The following is a 22,753-nucleotide window of genomic DNA, read 5'->3' on the forward strand; positions in this document are numbered from 1 at the left end:
CTACCACCATCTGAATGGTTATGGGTCTGAATTAATAACTGCTATAGTCTACCACCATCTGAATGGTTATGGGTCTGAATTAATAACTGCTATAGTCTACCACCACCTGAATGGTTATGGGTCTGAATGGTTATGGGTCTGAATTAATAACTGCTATAGTCTACCAGCATCTGAATGGTGTTGGGTCTGAATGGTTATGGGTCTGAATTAATAACTGCTATAGTCTACCACCATCTGAATGGTTATGGGTCTGAATGGTTATGGGTCTGAATTAATAACTGCTATAGTCTACCACCATCTGAATGGTTATGGGTCTGAATGGTTATGGGTCTGAATTAATAACTGCTATAGTCTACCACCATCTGAATGGTTATGGGTCTGAATGGTTATGGGTCTGAATTAATAACTGCTATAGTCTACCACCATCTGAATGGTTATGGGTCTGAATGGTTATGGGTCTGAATTAATAACTGTTATAGTCTACCACCATCTGAATGGTTATGGGTCTGAATGGTTATGGGTCTGAATTAATAACTGTTATAGTCTACCACCATCTGAATGGTTATGGGTCTGAATTAATAACTGCTATAGTCTACCACCATCTGAATGGTTATGGGTCTGAATGGTTATGGGTCTGAATTAATAACTGCTATAGTCTACCACCATCTGAATGGTTATGGGTCTGAATTAATAACTGCTATAGTCTACCACCATCTGAATGGTTATGGGTCTGAATGGTTATGGGTCTGAATTAATAACTGCTATAGTCTACCACCATCTGAATGGTTATGGGTCTGAATGGTTATGGGTCTGAATTAATAACTGCTATAGTCTACCACCATCTGAATGGTTATGGGTCTGAATTAATAACTGCTATAGTCTACCACCATCTGAATGGTTATGGGTCTGAGTGGTTATGGGTCTGAATGGTTATGGGTCTGAATTAATAACTGCTATAGTCTACCACCATCTGAATGGTTATGTGTCTGAATTAATAACTGCTATAGTCTACCACCATCTGAATGGTTATGGGTCTGAATGGTTATGGGTCTGAATTAATAACTGCTATAGTCTACCACCATCTGAATGGTTATGGGTCTGAATGGTTATGGGTCTGAATTAATAACTGCTATAGACTACCACCATCTGAATGGTTCTGGGTCTGAATTGTTATGGGTCTGAATTAATAACTGCTATAGTCTACCACCATCTGAATGGTTATGGGTCTGTATTAATAACTGCTATAGTCTACCACCATCTGAATGGTTATGGGTCTGAATTAATAACTGCTATAGTCTACCGCCATTGCGCGTTCGCTCTTCTTTCATACTACCAGTGAGTTCTATTGGCTGCTTGTATTTAACATTCAGCAAAAAAAGAGCTTGCGACCTTTTTCGAATAGTCTGTTGGCACAAGAAATTATTCAAAAACATATATATATTCCTGCGATATTTTATTTCAGTTCACAAAACATGGGACCAACACTTTACGTTTATATTTTTGTTCAGTGTATAATACCAAATACACTGTACATGTAACATATTCCTGCCCACTACATTACTATTATACTGCTACTAAAATGAGTACTACTACTGTTATTATTATTACTTCTATTACAACAAGTAAATTGAGTTTTACTGCAGGATCAGTTGTTGTACCGCTGATGTGGAGGTGAAGTTAGGAGATTTGAAGACCTGTTGCTAAGAGAGACCTTTTTGCTACAGTATCAAACCTTAGTTTTGAAAGACTAAAACAATACACTTTAACGATGGCTAACACGCAAGTTCTTTACCTTGACGAAGTTGAGCAGGCGTCTGAACCCCCAGGGGACAGAGTAGAGCCACTCTGATCCAGGATCAGGCCAGCGGGGGTCCACCAGTTCAGCTAGGTCTCTGTTCAAGACAATAATAATAATAACAACAATGATAATAATATTAATAATAATAATAATTGTAATAATACTATTAGTGGTAATATTAATAATAATTGTAATAATAATAATATCAATAATAATGATAGTGGTAATATAGATAATATAAATAATAATAATGATAAAAAATAGTAATGATAATAATGGTAATATCATTATGAATAATAATAATAAATATTAATAATGGTAATATTAATAATATTTGTAATATTAATAATATTTGTAATAATGATAATAATAATAATGGTAATAATAATAATGGTAATAATATTAATAATGGTAATAATCATATTGATGATAATAATAATATTCATAATAATAATGGTCATATTATTAATGATAATAATGGTAATAATAATATTAATAATGATAATAATATGAATAATTATAGTAGTAATAGTAATGATAATATTAACGATAATACTATTGTTGATGATAATAATAATACTAATAATGGTAATAATAAAAGTAATAATAATGATGATAATGAAATTAATAATGATAATAGTCATAATATTAACGATAATACTATTATTGATAATAATAATAATGGTAATAATAATGATGATAATGATATTAATAATGATAATAATATTAATGATAATAATAATAATAATATATGCTGTCAAGTACAGTTTACAATTGGCTCATTCATCCCCCCTCCTCTCCCCTGTAACTATTCCCCAGGCCATTGCTGTAAATCAGAATGTGTTCTCAGTCAACTCAACTGGTAAAATAAGGGTAAAAAACCCAGTTACTTCAAAAAGTATTCACACCCCTTGACTTTTTTCACATTTTGTTACAGCCTGAATTTAAAATGTATTACATTGAGATGTTGTGTCACTGGTCTACACACAATACTCCATAATGACATCACAATACCCCATAATGACATCACAATACCCCATAATGACATCACAATACCCCATAATGACATCACAATACCCCATAATGACATCACAATACTCCATAATGACATCACAATACTCCATAATGACATCACAATACCCCATAATGACATCACAATACCCCATAATGTCATCACAATACTCCATAATGACATCACAATACCCCATAATGACATCACAATACCCCATAATGACATCACAATACCCCATAATGACATCACAATACCCCATAATGACATCACAATACCCCATAATGACATCACAATACCCCATAATGTCAAAGTGGAATTAGACATTTTTACATTCAACCCCTTTTGTTATATCAAGCCTAAATCAGTTCAGGAGTAAACATTTGCTTAACAAGTCACGTAATAAGTTGCATGGACTCACTCTGTGTGCAATAATAGTGTTTAACATGATTTTTGAATGACTACCTCGTCTCTCTATCCCACACATTACAATTATCTGTAAGGTCCCTCAGTCGAGACGTGAATTTCAAACAGATTCAACCACAGAGACCAGGGAGGTTTTCCAAGGCCTCACAAAGAACGGCACCCATTGGTAGATTTATATTGTGCGAGTTACAGTTTTGACTTAAATCGGATAGGAAATCTATGGTGAGACTTGAAAATGGTTGTCTAGTAATGATCAACATCCAATTTGACAGAGCTTGAAGAATTTGGAAAATAATAATGGGCATATCCTGCACATTCCAGGTGTACAAAGCTCTTAGAGACCTCAGAAAGACTCTCAGCTGTAATCGCTCTTAGAGACCTCAGAAAGGCTCACAGCTGTAATCTCTCTTAGAGACCTCAGAAAGACTCACAGCTGTAATCTCTCTTAGAGACCTCAGAAAGACCCCCAGCTGTAATCTCTCTTAGAGACCTCAGAAAGACTCACAGCTGTAATCTCTCTTAGAGACCTCAGAAAGACTCCCAGCTGTAATCTCTCTTAGAGACCTCAGAAAGACTCCCAGCTGTAATCACTATTAGAGACCTCAAAAAGACTCCCAGCTGTAATCTCTCTTAGAGACCTCAGAAAGACTCACAGCTGTAATCACTATTAGAGACCTCAGAAAGACTCACAGCTGTAATCTCTCTTAGAGACCTCAGAAAGACTCCCAGCTGTAATCTCTCTTAGAGACCTCAGAAAGACTCCCAGCTGTAATCTCTCTTAGAGACCTCAGAAAGACTCCCAGCTGTAATCTCTCTTAGAGACCTCAGAAAGACTCACAGCTGTAATCTCTCTTAGAGACCTCAGAAAGACTCCCAGCTGTAATCACTATTAGAGACCTCAAAAAGACTCCCAGCTGTAATCTCTCTTAGAGACCTCAGAAAGACTCACAGCTGTAATCACTATTAGAGACCTCAGAAAGACTCACACTGGTAATCTCTCTTAGAGACCTCAGAAAGACTCCCAGCTGTAATCTCTCTTAGAGACCTCAGAAAGACTCCCAGCTGTAATCACTATTAGAGACCTCAAAAAGACTCCCAGCTGTAATCTCTTTTAGAGACCTCAGAAAGACTCACAGCTGTAATCTCTCTTAGAGACCTCAGAAAGACTCCCAGCTGTAATCACTATTAGAGACCTCAGAAAGACTCCCAGCTGTAATCACTATTAGAGACCTCAGAAAGACTCACAGCTGTAATCTCTCTTAGAGACCTCAGAAAGACTCACAGCTGTAATCACTATTAGAGACCTCAGAAAGACTCCCAGATGTAATCTCTCTTAGAGACCACAGAAAGACTCACAGCTGTAATCTCTCTTAGAGACCTCAGAAAGACTCACAGCTGTAATCACTATTAGAGACCTCAGAAAGACTCACAGCTGTAATCTCTCTTAGAGACCTCAGAAAGACTCCCAGCTGTAATCTCTCTTAGAGACCTCAGAAAGACTCACAGCTGTAATCACTATTAGAGACCTCAGAAAGACTCCCAGCTGTAATCTCTCTTAGAGACCTCAGAAAGACTCACAGCTGTAATCGCCGCCAAAGGTGATTCTACAAAGTATTGACTCAGGGGTGGGAATACTTTGTTTAAATGATATATTTCTGTATTTAATTTTCAATACATTTGAAAAAAAATTCTAAAAACATGTTTTCGCCGTCATTATTGGGGTATTGTGATTTTGAATTCGGACTGTAACACAACAAAATGTGGAATAAATCAAGGGATCAGAATCCTTTCCGGATGTCAAGTTAGATGCACGTTAATGTAGCTTGTAGAAAGGACAAGTGTAGTAAATGGCTCTGTATTAGACTCTCTGCTAACCGACCGCTCTGTATTAGACTCTCTGCTAACCGACCGCTCTGTATCAGACTCTCTGCTAACCGACCGCTCTGTATTAGACTCTCTGCTAACCGACCACTCTGTATTAGACTCTCTGCTAACCGACCGCTCTGTATTAGACTCTCTGCTAACCGACCGCTCTGTATTAGTCTCTCTGCTAACCGACCGCTCTGTATCAGACTCTCTGCTAACCGACCGCTCTGTATTAGACTCTCTGCTAACCGACCGCTCTGTATCAGACTCTCTGCTAACCGACCGCTCTGTATTAGACTCTCTGCTAACCGACCGCTCTGTATTAGACTCTCTGCTAACCGACCGCTCTGTATTAGACTCTCTGCTAACCGACCGCTCTGTATTAGTCTCTCTGCTAACCGACCGCTCTGTATCAGACTCTCTGCTAACCGACCGCTCTGTATTAGACTCTCTGCTAACCGACCGCTCTGTATCAGACTCTCTGCTAACCGACCGCTCTGTATTAGACTCTCTGCTAACCGACCGCTCTGTATTAGTCTCTCTGCTAACCGACCACTCTGTATCAGACTCTCTGCTAACCGACCGCTCTGTATTAGACTCTCTGCTAACCGACCGCTCTGTATCAGACTCTCTGCTAACCGACCGCTCTGTATTAGACTCTCTGCTAACCGACCGCTCTGTATTAGTCTCTCTGCTAACCGACCGCTCTGTATCAGACTCTCTGCTAACCGACCGCTCTGTATTAGACTCTCTGCTAACCGACCGCTCTGTATCAGACTCTCTGCTAACCGACCGCTCTGTATTAGACTCTCTGCTAACCGACCGCTCTGTATTAATCAGACTCTCTGCTAACCGACCGCTCTGTATCAATCAGACTCTCTGCTAACCGACCGCTCTGTATTAGACACTCTGCTAACCGACCACTCTGTATCAGACTCTCTGCTAACCGACCGCTCTGTATTAGACTCTCTGCTAACCGACCGCTCTGTATTAGACTCTCTGCTAACCGACCGCTCTGTATTAGTCTCTCTGCTAACCGACCGCTCTGTATCAGACTCTCTGCTAACCGACCGCTCTGTATTAGACTCTCTGCTAACCGACCGCTCTGTATTAGACTCTCTGCTAACCGACCGCTCTGTATTAGACTCTCTGCTAACCGACCGCTCTGCTACCTGTTAGTGTAGCTGATGCCACTCGCTCTCTACTAAAGTAGCCTACAATTACAACCAGATATTTTTTGGTCTTGTACTCAAGTAGACTTTGCGTATTTTACTTGAGTCATTTTCCATTTATAACTTCACTTTTACTCAAGTATGACAATACAGTACTTTCCCCACTTCTGTCCAGTATGTTAAAGTGCCCAGTGTCTACCTGTCAGTGAAGTAGCTGCTGCTGCCGTGTCCCGACTGGTAGTTCTTCTGGGTAATGTAGCGCGTGGTGAAGTGACCGATACCCAGGAAGTCACAGGTACCCTTAACGTAGCTCTTCTCCTGGGAAGAGAAGGTGGGGAGGCGGGACGTACCCAGACCCTGCTGGGCGCTCTTACGACCTAGAGAGAGACAGCGAGAGAGACAGAGAGAGACAGAGAGAGACACAGAGAGAGAGACAGAGAGAGACAGAGAGAGAGACCAGTTTTATTTTTAAATGTTTTATTGAACCATTATTTAACTAGGCAAGTTTATTTAACTGGTCTCTGTTAGACCTTAGTCCTAACCTTGGGTTGAGGAGGTGGGATATACCCAGGCCCTGCTGGGCAGAGACAGAGAGGGAGGCCCAGGGTCACTCAGTACCTCTACCGTCTGGGGTCTAACTCAGTACCCTCTAGGGTCTAACTCAGTACCCTCTAGGGTCTAACTCAGTACCCTCTAGGATCTAAATCAGTACCCTCTAGGATCTAAGTCAGTACCCTCTAGGGTCTAAGTCAGTACCCTCTAGGGTCTAACTCAGTACCATCTAGAGTCTAACTCAGTACCCTCTAGGGTCTAACTCAGTACCCTCTAGGGTCTAACTCAGTACCCTCTAGGGTCTAAGTCAGTACCCTCTAGGGTCTAAGTCAGTACCCATTAGGGTCTAACTCAGTACCATCTAGAGTCTAACTCAGTACCTTCTAGGGCCTAACTCAGTACCCTCTAGAGCCTAACTCAGTACCCTCTAGGGTCAAACTCAGTACCCTCTAGGGTCTAAATCAGTACCCTCTAGGGTCTAACTCAGTACCCTCTAGGGTCTAACTAAGTACCCTCTAGGGTCTAACTCAGGACCCTCTAGGGTCTAAGTCAGTACCCTCTAGGGTCTAAGTCAGTACCCTCTAGGGTCTAAGTCAGTACCTCTACCCTCTAGGGTCTAACTCAGTACCCTCTAGGGTCTAACTCAGTACCATCTAGAGTCTAACTCAGTACCCTCTAGGGTCTAACTCAGTACCCTCTAGGGTCTAACTCAGTACCATCTAGAGTCTAACTCAGTACCCTCTAGGGTCTAACTCAGTACCCTCAAGGGTCTAACTCAGTACCCTCTAGGGTCTAACTCAGTACCATCTAGAGTCTAACTCAGTACCCTCTAGGGTCTAACTCAGTACCCTCTAGGGTCTAACTCAGTACCCTCTAGGGTCTAACTCAGTACCCTCTAGGGTCTAACTCAGTACCTGGATCCCACCGCTTCCACCAAATGTAATGGAGTTACATTACATTCTTAACAAGTATGCCTAGACTAGGTTTATACTTAACAAGTACGCCTAGACTAGGTTTATACTTAACAAGTACGCCTAGACTAGGTTTATACTTAACAAGTACGCCTAGACTAGGTTTATACTTAACAAGTACGCCTAGACTAGGTTTATACTTAACAAGTACGCCTAGACTAGGATTATACTTAACAAGTATGCCTAGACTAGGTTTATACTTAACAAGTACGCCTAGACTAGGTTTATACTTAACAAGTACGCCTAGACTAGGATTATACTTAACAAGTATGCCTAGACTAGGTTTATACTTAACAAGTACGCCTAGACTAGGTTTATACTTAACAAGTATGCCTAGACTAGGTTTATACTTAACAAGTATGCCTAGACTAGGTTTATACTTAACAAGTATGCCTAGACTAGGTTTATACTTAACAAGTACGCCTAGACTAGGTTTATACTTAACAAGTACGCCTAGACTAGGTTTATACTTAACAAGTATGCCTAGACTAGGTTTATACTTAACAAGTATGCCTAGACTAGGTTTATACTTAACAAGTACGCCTAGACTAGGTTTATACTTAACAAGTACGCCTAGACTAGGATTATACTTAACAAGTATGCCTAGACTAGGTTTATACTTAACAAGTACGCCTAGACTAGGTTTATACTTAACAAGTACGCCTAGACTAGGTTTATACTTAACAAGTACGCCTAGACTAGGTTTATACTTAACAAGTACGCCTAGACTAGGTTTATACTTAACAAGTACGCCTAGACTAGGTTTATACTTAACAAGTACGCCTAGACTAGGTTTATACTTAACAAGTACGCCTAGACTAGGTTTATACTTAACAAGTACGCCTAGACTAGGTTTATACTTAACAAGTATGCCTAGACTAGGTTTATACTTAACAAGTACGCCTAGACTAGGTTTATACTTAACAAGTACGCCTAGACTAGGTTTATACTTAACAAGTACGCCTAGACTAGGTTTATACTTAACAAGTACGCCTAGACTAGGTTTATACTTAACAAGTACGCCTAGACTAGGTTTATACTTAACAAGTACGCCTAGACTAGGTTTATACTTAACAAGTACGCCTAGACTAGGTTTATACTTAACAAGTACGCCTAGACTAGGTTTATACTTAACAAGTACGCCTAGACTAGGTTAATACTTAACAAGTACGCCTAGACTAGGTTTATACTTAACAAGTACTCCTAGACTAGGTTTATACTTAACAAGTACGCCTAGACTAGGTTTATACTTAACAAGTATGCCTAGACTAGGTTTATACTTAACAAGTATGCCTGGACTAGGTTTATACTTAACAAGTATGCCTGGACTAGGTTTATACTTAACAAGTACGCCTGGACTAGGTTTATACTTAACAAGTATGCCTGGACTAGGTTTATACTTAACAAGTATGCCTAGACTAGGTTTATACTTAACAAGTATGCCTAGACTAGGTTTATACTTAACAAGTATGCCTAGACTAGTTTCCAAATCAACATTTCCCTAAAGTAATCTTTTTTTTCACACAGTATTTTTGTTGCTGTTGTCTTGCGATGATTCTGTCTGTGAACGTCAGCCATAATTATAGTTAATTATTATTATTATTATATTATTCATAATTATAGTTAATTATTATTATTATTATATTATTCATAATTATAGTTAATTATTATTATTATTATTATTATTATTATTTTATTATTCATAATTATAGTTAATTATTATTATATTATTCATAATTATTGTTAATTATTATTATTATAGTATTCATAATTATAGTTCATTATTATTATTATTATTATTCATAATTATAGTTCATTATTATTATTATTATATTATTCATAATTATAGTTAATTATTATTATTATATTATTCATAATTATAGTTAATTATTATTATTATTATATTATTCATAATTATAGTTAATTTGTCAGGTCATGTATCTGATGTAAACTCACCAATAAAGTCCTTCATGACTTGTGGGTAGTCCCCGTGGAAGATGGGAGTGGCGAACCAGCCAATGTAGAATTGGACGTATCGCTCTGCTGCCTCGATGTCCTTCTGGTTACTGATGTCTACCGGTTCGCCCCAATCTCCAGACAGAGAGATGCCCACCAGACCTGCAGGAGATGGGATCAATCGACCAATCAATGTCTTTATTGGCCCAATTTGGGAAATGTGTAGTCAGGATAAAAAAATAAGAAAGGCTGTGATGCTGAATTACCTTTCTGTTGTCCTCTCCACTTGGTGTCATAGGTGTGCCAGACTTTAGCATGGGCCTGACAAGACAAAGAGAGAGGCAACTGGTATCATTGATAACCTGTCAATTCATCGTCAAACCTTCGATTAGTGGAATCAGATGTGTAGTGGTAGAGCGACAACAACAACAACAAAAAAACGATTTGGGTCCACATGACAAGGATTAATAAATATTGATCTATTTGAATGAAATGTCCACAGTGGAGTTAATTGATCATGATAAAGTAGTAGAATACACACAGAGTTAGCCTGGTCCCAGATCTGTTGTTGCTGTATAGTCAGCTTCTATGGCCCCTGTAGGCTGGTCCCAGATCTGTTGTTGCTGTATAGTCAGCTTCTATTGCCCCTGTAGGCTGGTCCCAGATCTGTTGTTGCTGTATAGTCAGCTTCTATGGCCCCTGTAGCCTGGTCCCAGATCTGTTGTTGCTGTATAGTCAGCTTCTATGGCCCCTGTAGCACAAACAGATCTGGGACCAGGCAAAAATAGTGACCTCTCACCTTGATCATGTGATGCGCGGCCCGGTAGGCCCCTGTTCCTCTCAGCTTCAGTCCAGGAGCGTGCTCACCTGTCTCATAGCCCTCCACTGCCACCGACTGCAAACACACACTCCAGTTAGTCATTTACCCTGCCCCCCCCCCCCTATAGACATTTACCCTGCCCCCCCCCCCTCTATAGACATTTACCCTGCCCCCCCATAGACATTTACCCTGCCCCCCCTATAGACATTTACCCTGCCCCCCCCCCCTCTATAGTCATTTACCCTGCCACCCCCCTATAGACATTTACCCTGCCCCCCCCCTATAGTCATTTACCCCCCCCCCCTATAGACGTTTACCCTGCCCACCCCTATAGACATTTACCCTGCCCCCCCTCTATAGACATTTACCCCCCCCCCCATAGACATTTACCCTGCCCCCCCCTATAGACATTTACCCTGCTCCCCCCCATAGACATTTACCCTGCCCCCCCCCATAGACATTTACCCTGCCCCCCCATAGACATTTCCCCCCCCCCCCCCTATAGACATTTACCCTGCCCCCCCCTATAGACATTTACCCTGCCCCCCCCATATAGACATTTACCCTGCCCCCCCCCCCTATAGACATTTACCCTGCCCCCCCCTATAGACATTTACCCTGCCCCCCCCCCTATAGACATTTACCCTGCCCCCCCCCCTATAGACATTTACCCTGCCCCCCCCCCCCCCTATAGACATGTACCCTGCCCCCCCCTCCTATAGACATTTACCCTGCCCCCCCCTCCTATAGACATTTACCCTGCCCCCCCTATAGACATTTACCCTGCCCCCCCCTATAGACATTTACCCTGCCCCCCCTCTATAGACATTTACCCTGCCACCCCCTATAGACATTTACCCTGCCCCCCCCCCTCCTATAGACATTTACCCTGCCCCCCTCCTATAGACATTTACCCTGCCCCCCTCCTATAGACATTTACCCTGCCCCCCCCTATGGACATTTACCCTGCCCCCCCCTATGGACATTTACCCTGCCCCCCCCTATGGACATTTACCCTGCCCCCTCCTATAGACATTTACCCTGCCCACCCCTCTATAGACATTTACCCTGCCCCCCCTATGGACATTTACCCTGCCCCCCCCTATGGACATTTACCCTGCCCCCCCCTATGGACATTTACCCTGCCCCCCCCTATAGACATTTACCCTGCCCCCCCTCTATAGACATTTACCCTGCCCCCCTCCTATAGACATTTACCCTGCCCCCCTCCTATAGACATTTACCCTGCCCCCCCCCCCCTCTATAGACATTTACCCTGCCCCCCCATAGACATTTACCCTGCCCCCCCTATAGACATTTACCCTGCCCCCCCCCCTCTATAGTCATTTACCCTGCCACCCCCCTATAGACATTTACCCTGCCCCCCCCCCTATAGTCATTTACCCCCCCCCCCTATAGACGTTTACCCTGCCCACCCCTATAGACATTTACCCTGCCCCCCCTCTATAGACATTTACCCCCCCCCCCCCATAGACATTTACCCTGCCCCCCCCTATAGACATTTACCCTGCTCCCCCCCATAGACATTTACCCTGCCCCCCCCCATAGACATTTACCCTGCCCCCCCATAGACATTTACCCCCCCCCCCCCCTATAGACATTTACCCTGCCCCCCCCTATAGACATTTACCCTGCCCCCCCCATATAGACATTTACCCTGCCCCCCCCCCTATAGACATTTACCCTGCCCCCCCCTATAGACATTTACCCTGCCCCCCCCTATAGACATTTACCCTGCCCCCCCCCCTATAGACATTTACCCTGCCCCCCCCCCCCTATAGACATGTACCCTGCCCCCCCCTCCTATAGACATTTACCCTGCCCCCCCCTCCTATAGACATTTACCCTGCCCCCCCTATAGACATTTACCCTGCCCCCCCTATAGACATTTACCCTGCCCCCCCTCTATAGACATTTACCCTGCCACCCCCTATAGACATTTACCCTGCCCCCCCCCCTCCTATAGACATTTACCCTGCCCCCCTCCTATAGACATTTACCCTGCCCCCCTCCTATAGACATTTACCCTGCCCCCCCCTATGGACATTTACCCTGCCCCCCCCTATGGACATTTACCCTGCCCCCCCCTATGGACATTTACCCTGCCCCCTCCTATAGACATTTACCCTGCCCACCCCTCTATAGACATTTACCCTGCCCCCCCCTATGGACATTTACCCTGCCCCCCCCTATGGACATTTACCCTGCCCCCCCCTATGGACATTTACCCTGCCCCCCCCTATAGACATTTACCCTGCCCCCCCTCTATAGACATTTACCCTGCCCCCCTCCTATAGACATTTACCCTGCCCCCCTCCTATAGACATTTACCCTGCCCCCCTCCTATAGACATTTACCCTGCCCCCCCCCTCTATAGACATTTACCCTGCCCCCCCCCTATAGACATTTACCCTGCCCCCCCCCCCCCCCTCCTATAGACATCTACCCTGCCCCCCTCCTATAGACATTTACCCTGCCCACCCCTCTATAGACATTTACCCTGCCCCCCCCTATGGACATTTACCCTGCCCCCCCCTATGGACATTTACCCTGCCCCCCCCTATGGACATTTACCCTGCCCCCCCCTATAGACATTTACCCTGCCCCCCCTCTATAGACATTTACCCTGCCCCCCTCCTATAGACATTTACCCTGCCCCCCTCCTATAGACATTTACCCTGCCCCCCTCCTATAGACATTTACCCTGCCCCCCCCCTCTATAGACATTTACCCTGCCCCCCCCCCTATAGACATTTACCCTGCCCCCCCCCCCCCCTCTATGGACATTTACCCCCCCCCCCCCCTATAGACATTTACCCTGCCCCCCCCCTATAGACATTTACCCTGCCCCCCCTATAGACATTTACCCTGCCCCCCCCCTATAGACATTTACCCTGCCCCCCCCTATAGACATTTACCCTGCCCCCCCCCCCCCCCTCCTATAGACATCTACCCTGCCCCCCTCCTATAGACATTTACCCTGCCCCCCCCTATGGACATTTACCCTGCCCCCCTCCTATCGACATTTACCCTGCCCCCACCCCCCCCCCTCTATAGACATTTACCCTGCCCCCCTCCTATAGACATTTACCCTGCCCCCCCCCTATGGACATTTACCCTGCCCCCCTATAGACATTTACCCTGCCCCCCTCTATAGACATTTACCCTGCCCCCCCCCTATAGACATTTACCCTGCCCCCACCCCCCCCCCTCTATAGACATTTACCCTGCCCCCCTCCTATAGACATTTACCCTGCCCCCCCCCCCCTCTATAGACATTTACCCTGCCCCCCCCCCCCTCTATAGACATTTACCCTGCCCCCCCTATAGACATTTACCCTGCCCCCCCCCATCTATAGACATTTACCCTGCCCCACCCCCTCTATAGACATTTACCCTGCCCTCCCCTATAGACATTTACCCTGCCCCCCCCCCTCTATAGACATTTACCCTGCCCCCCCCTATAGACATTTACCCTGCCCCCCCCCCCATCTATAGACATTTACCCTGCCCCCCCCCTATAGACATTTACCCTGCCCCCCCCCATCTATAGACATTTACCCTGCCCCCCCCCCATCTATAGACATTTACCCTGCCCCACTACCTCTATAGACATTTACCCTGCCCCCCCCCTATAGACATTTACCCTGCCCCCCCCTATAGACATTTACCCTGCCCTCCCCTATAGACATTTACCCTGCCCCCCCCCCCCCTCTATAGACATTTAGCCTGCCCCCCCTATAGACATTTACCCTGCCCCCCCCTCTATAGACATTTACCCTGCCCCCCCCTATAGACATTTACCCTGCCCCCCTCCTATAGACATTTACCCTGCCCCCCCCCCTCTATAGACATTTACCCTGCCCCCCCTATAGACATTTACCCTGCCCCCCTCCTATAGACATTTACCATGCCCCCCTCCTATAGACATTTACCCTGCCCCCCCCCCCCATCTATAGACATTTACCCTGCCCCCCCCCCCCTCTATAGACATTTACCCCGCCCCCCCCCCCTCTATAGACATTTACCCTGCCCCCCCCTCTATAGACATTTACCCTGCCCCCCCTCTATAGACATTTACCCTGCCCCCCCCTATAGACATTTACCCTGCCCCCCCCTCTATAGACATTTACCCTGCCCCCCCTATAGACATTTACCCTGCCCCCTTCCTATAGACATTTACCCTGCCCCCCCCCCCTATAGACATTTACCCTGCCCCCCCCTATAGACATTTACCCTGCCCCCCCCTATAGACATTTACCCTGCCCCCCCCTCTATAGACATTTACCCTGCCCCCCCCTCTATAGACATTTACCCTGCCCCCCCCTATAGACATTTACCCTGCCCCCCCCATAGACATTTACCCTGCCCCCCTCCTATAGACATTTACCCTGCCCCCCCCCCTCTATAGACATTTACCCTGCCCCCCCCTATAGATATTTACCCTGCCCCCCTCCTATAGACATTTACCCTGCCCCCCCCCCCTATAGACATTTACCCTGCCCCCCCCCTATAGACATTTACCCTGCCCCCTCCTCCTTTAGACATTTACCCTGCCCCCCCCCTATAGACATTTACCCTGCCCCCCCCTCTATAGTCATTTACCCTGCCCTCCCCTATAGACATTTACCCTGCCCCCCCCTCTATAGACATTTACCCTGCCCCCCCCCCTATAGACATTTACCCTGCCCCCCCCTCCTATAGACATTTACCCTGCCCCCCCCCCTATAGACATTTACCCTGCCCCCCCTATAGACATTTACCCTGCCCCCCCTCTATAGACATTTACCCTGCCCCCCCTCTATAGACATTTACCCTGCCCCCTCCCCTATAGACATTTACCCTGCCCCCCCCCTATAGACATTTACCCTGCCCCCCCCTCTATAGACATTTACCCTGCCCACCCCTCCTATAGACATTTACCCTGCCCCCCCCCTATAGACATTTACCCTGCCCCCCCCTATAGACATTTACCCTGCCCCCTCCTCCTTTAGACATTTACCCTGCCCCCCCTATAGACATTTACCCTGCCCCCTCCTCCTTTAGACATTTACCCTGCCCCCCCCTATAGACATTTACCCTGCCCCCCCCTCTATAGTCATTTACCCTGCCCTCCCCTATAGACATTTACCCTGCCCCCCCCTCTATAGACATTTATCCTGCCCCCCCCTATAGACATTTACCCTGCCCCCCCCCTATAGACATTTACCCTTCCCCGCCCTATAGACATTTACCCTGCCCCCCCATAGACATTTACCCTGCCCCCCTCCTATAGACATTTACCCTGCCCCCCCCTCTATAGACATTTACCCTGCCCCCCCTCTATAGACATTTACCCTGCCCCCCCTATAGACATTTACCCTGCCCCCCCCTCTATAGACATTTACCCTGCCCCCCCCCCCCCTATAGACATTTACCCTGCCCCCCCTATAGACATTTACCCTGCCCCCCCCTATAGACATTTACCCTGCCCCCCCCTCTATAGACATTTACCCTGCCCCCCCCTATAGACATTTACCCTGCCCCCCCCATAGACATTTACCCTGCCCCCCTCCTATAGACATTTACCCTGCCCCCCTCCTATAGACATTTACCCTGCCCCCCCCCTCTATAGACATTTACCCTGCCCCCCTCCTATAGACATTTACCCTGCCCCCCCCCTCTATAGACATTTACCCTGCCCCCCTCCTATAGACATTTACCCTGCCCCCCCCCTCTATAGACATTTACCCTGCCCCCCCTCAGTAGACATTTACCCTGCCCCCCCTATAGACATTTACCCTGCCCCCCCCCCCCCCTATAGACATTTACCCTGCCCCCCTCCCCCTATAGACATTTACCCTGCCCCCCCATCTATAGACATTTACCCTGTCCCCCCCCCCTATAGACATTTACCCTGCCCCCCTCCCCCTATAGACATTTACCCTGCCCCCCCATCTATAGACATTTACCCTGTTCCCCCCCCTCTATAGACATTTACCCTGTCCCCCCCCTCTATAGACATTTACCCTGTCCCCCCCCCTCTATAGACATTTACCCTGTCCCCCCCCTCTATAGACATTTACCCTGCCCCCCCCCCCCCCCCCCCCCTATAGATATTTACAGCAAGAACCGTTTTTAAATGGCTCGTGCCATTTTAAATAATCTAATTTGTTCCATCAAAGCACAATGTATTTAGTGTATTTTCCAAGGTCTCGACACACTTCACAGAAACATACAAATAAAACAATACGTTTGGTTTGAAGAGTTTTGAAAAGACTGAATTGTACCCATGGGTTGTTCAAGGTGATCCAGTATTTCACTCTGTTTCCGAATCTCTCAAAACACAGGTTGGCAAACTCATTGAAGTAGTTGACCATGCTGATGTTCTGCCATCCTCCGTACTTCTCCTGGAGGACCTACAGGAACACATAGAGGAAGAGATGAACCAGCCAAGGGAAATAGTAGAATCTCTTCTAGAATAATCTATTTTTTTGGGGGGGGGGGGGGGGGGCTTTATCATAGAGTGGCTAATTGAATAGGATTTCTGTGGGCTTTATCATAGAATGTGTGGCTAATTTAATAGGATATCCGTGGGCTTTATCATAGAGTGGCTAAGTTAATGGGATCTCTGTGGGCTTTATCATAGTGGCTAATTTAATGGGATCTCTGTGGGCTTTATCATAGTGGCTCATTTAATAGGATCTCCGTGGGCTTTATCATAGAGGGGCTAATTTAATAGGATCTCTGTGGGCTTTATCATAGAGGGGCTAATTTAATAGGATCTCCGTGGGCTTTATCATAGAGGGGCTAATTTAATAGGATCTCCGTGGGCTTTATCATAGAGGGGCTAATTTAATAAGATCTCTGTGGGCTTTATCATAGAGGGGCTAATTTAATGGGATCTCTGTGGGCTTTATCATAGAGGGGCTAATTTAATAGGATATCCGTGGGCTTTATCATAGAGTGGCTAATTTAATAGGATCTCTGTGGGCTTTATCATAGAGGGGCTAATTTAATAGGATATCCGTGGGCTTTATCATAGAGGGGCTAATTTAATGGGATCTCCGTGGGCTTTATCATAGAGGGGCTAATTTAATGGGATCTCCGTGGGCTTTATCATAGAGGGGCTAATTTAATGGGATCTCCGTGGGCTTTATCATAGAGTGGCTAATTTAATGGGATCTCTGTGGGCTTTATCATAGAGGGGCTAATTTAATGGGATCTCCGTGGGCTTTATCATAGAGGGGCTAATTTAATGGGATCTCTGTGGGCTTTATCATAGAGTGGCTAATTTAATAGGATATCCGTGGGCTTTATCATAGAGTGGCTAATTTAATAGGATCTCTGTGGGCTTTATCATAGAGGGGCTAATTTAATAGGATATCCGTGGGCTTTATAGTAAAGACGTTTATCGTCTTAAAATGTATGACCTTTTTTAATGTGGCATAAACACAACCAGTCGCGATGTTTTCATCTGATTGTCAAACCTGTAAGCCTGACTACCCGCGCACGTTCTTCCGCTCTGAAATAATTCCTGCAATTCAAACAGTCAAAGACATCTGTTACAAAACACACACCAAAGTGATTATCGTTCATTAGACCTACACCGTGTGGCGTAAATGGATGCGTCCTCTGCTGTGCTCGCACGTCTCGTTCTCCGCCACTCATCTGACGCCCTTCGCATAATGTCACGGTTCTCGTTTGAACCACACGCCAGTTTGGAGTGTACTCCCGTACGGTTTCAAGTCCATTCACTCATTTCTCATGCGACTGTCATGCGGTAGGCTAATGATACATATTAGTGGAATAGCCCACGGTTTCCTTGGTATCTTTGTGTTCCTTAATGTTTAACCGGTGTGGCGTGCCGAACGTTCCCAGGACAACGTACAGACACATCGTCATCGCCGTACCTTTAGCATGACAGTGACCACAGGAGGTTTGGGCTAGACGACACAAATAGATCAAGGTACCAGGCTATGTCGTCTGTCTGTTCTATTAATAAGACCCACCTGAGGTAGATCCCAGTGGTACAGAGTAGCGATGGGAGTGATCTTGTTCTCCAACAGGTTGTCAATCAACTCATCGTAGTACTTTATCCCTTTCTCATTCACATGGTCAGCTGTGAAAGAAATCCCAGAACCCATCAGCGTGGACCAAAACGTTACACAATACAACTACACAGTAAAACTGGGAGCAATCGACAGTGTGTGTTTGTTTTTTTGTTGTCGTACCCTGCACCTACAAATGTACTGGATGTGTGTACCATACTTGTAATCACACGTGGGTAACTCACACTTGATCCCAGTAGGCATGATACGGGGCCAGGAGATGGAGAAGCGATAGTGGTCCAGCTTCAGCTCTTTCATTAGGGAGATGTCCTCCTGGGGTAACAACAGAGATGTTATAGCTCTGGTCTCATTAGGGAGATGTTCTGGTGTAACAACGGAGATGTCCTCCTGGGGTAACAACAGGAATGTTATAGCTCTGGTCTCATTAGGGAGATGTTCTCCTGGGGTAGCAACAGAGATGTTATAGCTATGGTCTCATTAGGGAGATGTCCTCCTGGGGTAACAACAGAGATGTTATAGCTCTGGTCTCATTAGGGAGATGTTCTGGTGTAACAACGGAGATGTCCTCCTGGGGTAACAACAGGAATGTTATAGCTCTGGTCTCATTAGGGAGATGTTCTCCTGGGGTAGCAACAGAGATGTTATAGCTATGGTCTCATTAGGGAGATGTCCTCCTGGGGTAACAACAGAGATGTTATAGCTCTGGTCTCATTAGGGAGATGTCCTCCTGGGGTAACAACAGAGATGTTATAGCTCTGGTCTCATTAGGGAGATGTCCTCCTGGGGTAACAACAGAGATATTACAGCTATGGTCTCATTCGGGAGATGTCCTCCTGGGGTAACAACAGAGATGTTATAGCTATGGTCTCATTAGGGAGATGTCCTCCTGGGGTAACAACAGAGATGTTATAGCTATGGTCTCATTAGGGAGATGTTATGGGGTAACAACAGAGAATTTATAGCTCTGGTCTCATTAGGGAGATGTCCTCCTGGGGTAACAACAGAGATGTTATAGCTCTGGTCTCGTTAGGGAGATGTTCTGGGGTAACAACAGAGATGTTATAGCTCTGGTCTCATTTGGGAGATGTCCTCCTGGGTTTACAACAGAGATTTTATAGCTCTGGTCTCATTAGGGAGATGTTCTGGGGTAACAACAGAGATGTTATAGCTCTGGTCTCGTTAGGGAGATGTCCTCCTGGGGTAACAACAGAGATGTTATAGCTCTGGTCTCATTAGGGAGATGTTCTGGGGTAACAACAGAGATGTTATAGCTCTGGTCTCATTTCCCCTCCAGGGTTCTCTTAGTATACAAGTAAAGGGTTACGTTTGCGGGAAACTAGTTAAATCAAATGTTTTAAGGTGAATTTCTAGGATTTTTACAATGGTCTGTTACCAGAGTAACGTTCAGTCGCTGATTTGAAGTTGTGTTATGGTACTTGTGCTGTTTTTCTTCAGTAAAGGAAGTCACCTTGATTTTGTAGTATCCCTGGCAGGAAGAGTCTCCGGTGTCATTCTGCAGTATCTTTCCCTTCCTGTGAGAGAACACGTCCCAGATACTCAGTCCTTTACCGTCTTGGTCCCAGGCTCCTTCTGTTTGATAGGCTGAACTGCCGGCACCCCACGAAAATCCTGCACACGGATGGAGAACGATCACGATCGGTCGATCAGTCTTTCAATCAGTCTGTCAGTCAATCAGTCAGTCAGTCAATCAATCAGTCAGTCAGTCAATCAATCAGTCAATCGATCAATCAATCTATCTGTCAATCGATCGATCAGTCAGTCAATCAGTCAGTCAGTCAATTGATCAATCAGTCAGTCGATCGATCGGGGTTGGAATTGTGTTGATGGTTGGAAGTGTTTTGATGGTTGGAAGTGTGTTGATGGTTGGAAGTGTGTTGATGGTTGGAAGTGTGTTGATGGTTGGAAGTGTGTTGATGGTTGGATGTGTGTGTTTAGGTTTGTGTTATACAATGTTTGACATTATGCAAGGTTGGATGTGCATTGTACAGGGTTTAATGTGTGTTCTGCAGGGTTTGAGTCCGTACCAGCTGGAAAAGTCCCATAATAGAAGGAGCCGCGGTCGTTCTTTGTCCAGTCGAAGTCCTCAGCCGCAGACAGACACAGCACCAGCACCAGCACATGGCACGTCCTGACCGCACAGCAGGGAAGCATGGTAGTCCTCCTATCTCTGGTGACCCAGGCACTGCTGAAACAGAGAGGGCTCTGATACATTCAGCAGCTCTCTGTCTCCGTGTCTCTGTGTCTCTGTCTCCGTGTCTCTGTCTCCGTGTCTCTGTGTCTCTCTCTCTCTCTCTCTGTCTCTCTCTGTCTCTCTCTGTCTTTCTCTCTCTGTCTCTCTCTCTCTCTGTCTCTCTCTCTCTGTCTCTCTCTCTCTCTCTCTCTGTCTCTCTGTCTCTCTCTCTCTCTCTGTCTCTCTCTCTCTCTCTCTGTCTCCGTGTCTCTCTCTGTCTCTCTCTTCTCTCTCTCTCTCTCTGTCTCTGTCTCTCTGTCTCTGTGTCTCTCTCTCTCTCTCTCTACTCTGTTAATGTGAATTCCCTTTGGTCTGACAGGTCACAATGCCTTCAGAAAGTATTCAAACCCCTCAACTTCAAAATGGAATGCATTCAAAATGGATTAAATCTTTTTTTCTCAACCATCTACACACAATACCCCATTATGACACCACACTACCCCATTATGACATCACAATACCCCATTATGACATCACAATACCTCATTATGACAAAGTGAAAGCATGTTTTTAGAAGTGTTTGCAAATGTATTGAAAATTAAATGCAGAAATAGAGTGGGAGGAAAAAGTATGTTAAACCTTTGAAATTACCTGGATTTAAATTGGTCACAAAGTCACAAAAATAGACAGTCTGCTTCAACTAATAACACACAACTTATTGTATTTTTCTTGTCTATATTGAATTCATCATTTAAACATTCACAGTGTAGGTTGGGAAAAGTATGTGAACCCCCTAATGGCTAATGACTTCTCCAAAAGCTAATTGGAGTCAGGAGTCAGCTAACCTGGAGTCCAATCAATGAGATGAGATTGGAGATGTGCGTTTGCTATTCACAAGAAGCATTGCCTAATGTGAACCACACCTTGAACAAACGAGATCTCCGAATTGTTGATTTGCATAAACCTGAAAAGGGTTATAAAAGTATCTCTAAAAGCCTTGATGTTCATCAGTCCACGGTAAGACAAATTGTCTATAAATGGAGACATTTCAGCACTGTTACTACTCTCCCTAGGAGTGGCCATCCTGTAAAGATGACTGCTAGAGCACAGCGCAGAATGTTCAATGAGGTTAAGAAGAAACCTAGAGGGTCAGGTGAAGACTTACAGAAATCTCTGGAACATGCTAACATCTCTGTTGACGAGTCTACGATACGTAAAACACTAAACAAGAAGGGTGTTCATGGGAGGACACCACGGAAGAAGCCACTGCTGTCCTAAAAAAACAAAACATTGCTGCACGTCTGAAGTTTGCAAAAGAGCACCTGGATGTTCCACAGCGCTACTGGCAAAATATTACGTGGACAGATGAAACTAAAGTTGAGTTGTTTGGAAGGAACAAACAACACCATGTGTGGAGAAAAAGAGGCACAGCACACCAACATCAAAACCTCATCTCAACTGTAAAGTCTGGTGGAGGGAGCATCGTGGTTTGGGGATGCTTTGCTGCCTCAGGGCCTGAGCAGATTGCTAACATCAACGGAAAAATGAATTTGCAAGTTTATCAAGACATTTTGCAGGAGAATGTTAGGCTATCTCTCCGCCAATTAAAGCTCAACAGAAGTTGGGTGATGCAACAGGACAACGACCCAAAACACAGAAGTAAATCTACAACAGTGGCTTCAACAGAGGAAAATACGCCTTCTGGAGTGGCCCAGTCAGAGTCCTGACCTCAATCCGATTTGAGATGCTGTGGCATGACCTCAAGAGAACGGTTCACACAAGACATTCCAAGAAAATTGCTGAACTGAAACAGTTTTGTAAAGAGGAATGGTGTCCTGTTACCGTTGGGTTCAGCAGATTACAGGGGTGTCCTGTTACCGTTGGGTTCAGCAGACTACAGGGTGTCTGTAGGGTTCAGCA

The 22,753-nt window shown here is 45.1% G+C and overlaps 1 protein-coding gene across 2 annotated transcripts in view; it reads right to left on the reverse strand.

Moving 5' to 3' along the window:
* Window positions 1-22,753, reverse strand: part of lctlb (lactase-like b) — a 39,125-nt gene that overhangs the window by 12,491 nt on the left and 3,881 nt on the right. The window contains exons 2-11 of one of the 2 annotated variants that reach the window (XM_036968826.1): window positions 20,688-20,845; window positions 20,111-20,271; window positions 18,867-18,954; window positions 18,583-18,692; window positions 16,861-16,989; window positions 10,550-10,645; window positions 10,017-10,071; window positions 9,751-9,912; window positions 6,471-6,648; window positions 1,793-1,892 (exon numbers count right to left, since the gene is read on the reverse strand). In XM_036968826.1, coding sequence (XP_036824721.1) covers window positions 1,793-1,892; window positions 6,471-6,648; window positions 9,751-9,912; window positions 10,017-10,071; window positions 10,550-10,645; window positions 16,861-16,989; window positions 18,583-18,692; window positions 18,867-18,954; window positions 20,111-20,271; window positions 20,688-20,814 — 1,206 coding nt within the window. In that variant the 5' untranslated portion in view covers window positions 20,815-20,845. Of the gene's footprint in view, window positions 1-1,792; window positions 1,893-6,470; window positions 6,649-9,750; window positions 9,913-10,016; window positions 10,072-10,549; window positions 10,646-16,860; window positions 16,990-18,582; window positions 18,693-18,866; window positions 18,955-20,110; window positions 20,272-20,687; window positions 20,849-22,753 lie in introns of both variants that reach the window. The other variant, XM_036968825.1, reaches the window with a different exon arrangement.

The sequence above is a fragment of the Oncorhynchus mykiss genome, chromosome 30, assembly GCF_013265735.2.
Source record: "Oncorhynchus mykiss isolate Arlee chromosome 30, USDA_OmykA_1.1, whole genome shotgun sequence".
Classification (NCBI taxonomy): domain Eukaryota; kingdom Metazoa; phylum Chordata; class Actinopteri; order Salmoniformes; family Salmonidae; genus Oncorhynchus; species Oncorhynchus mykiss.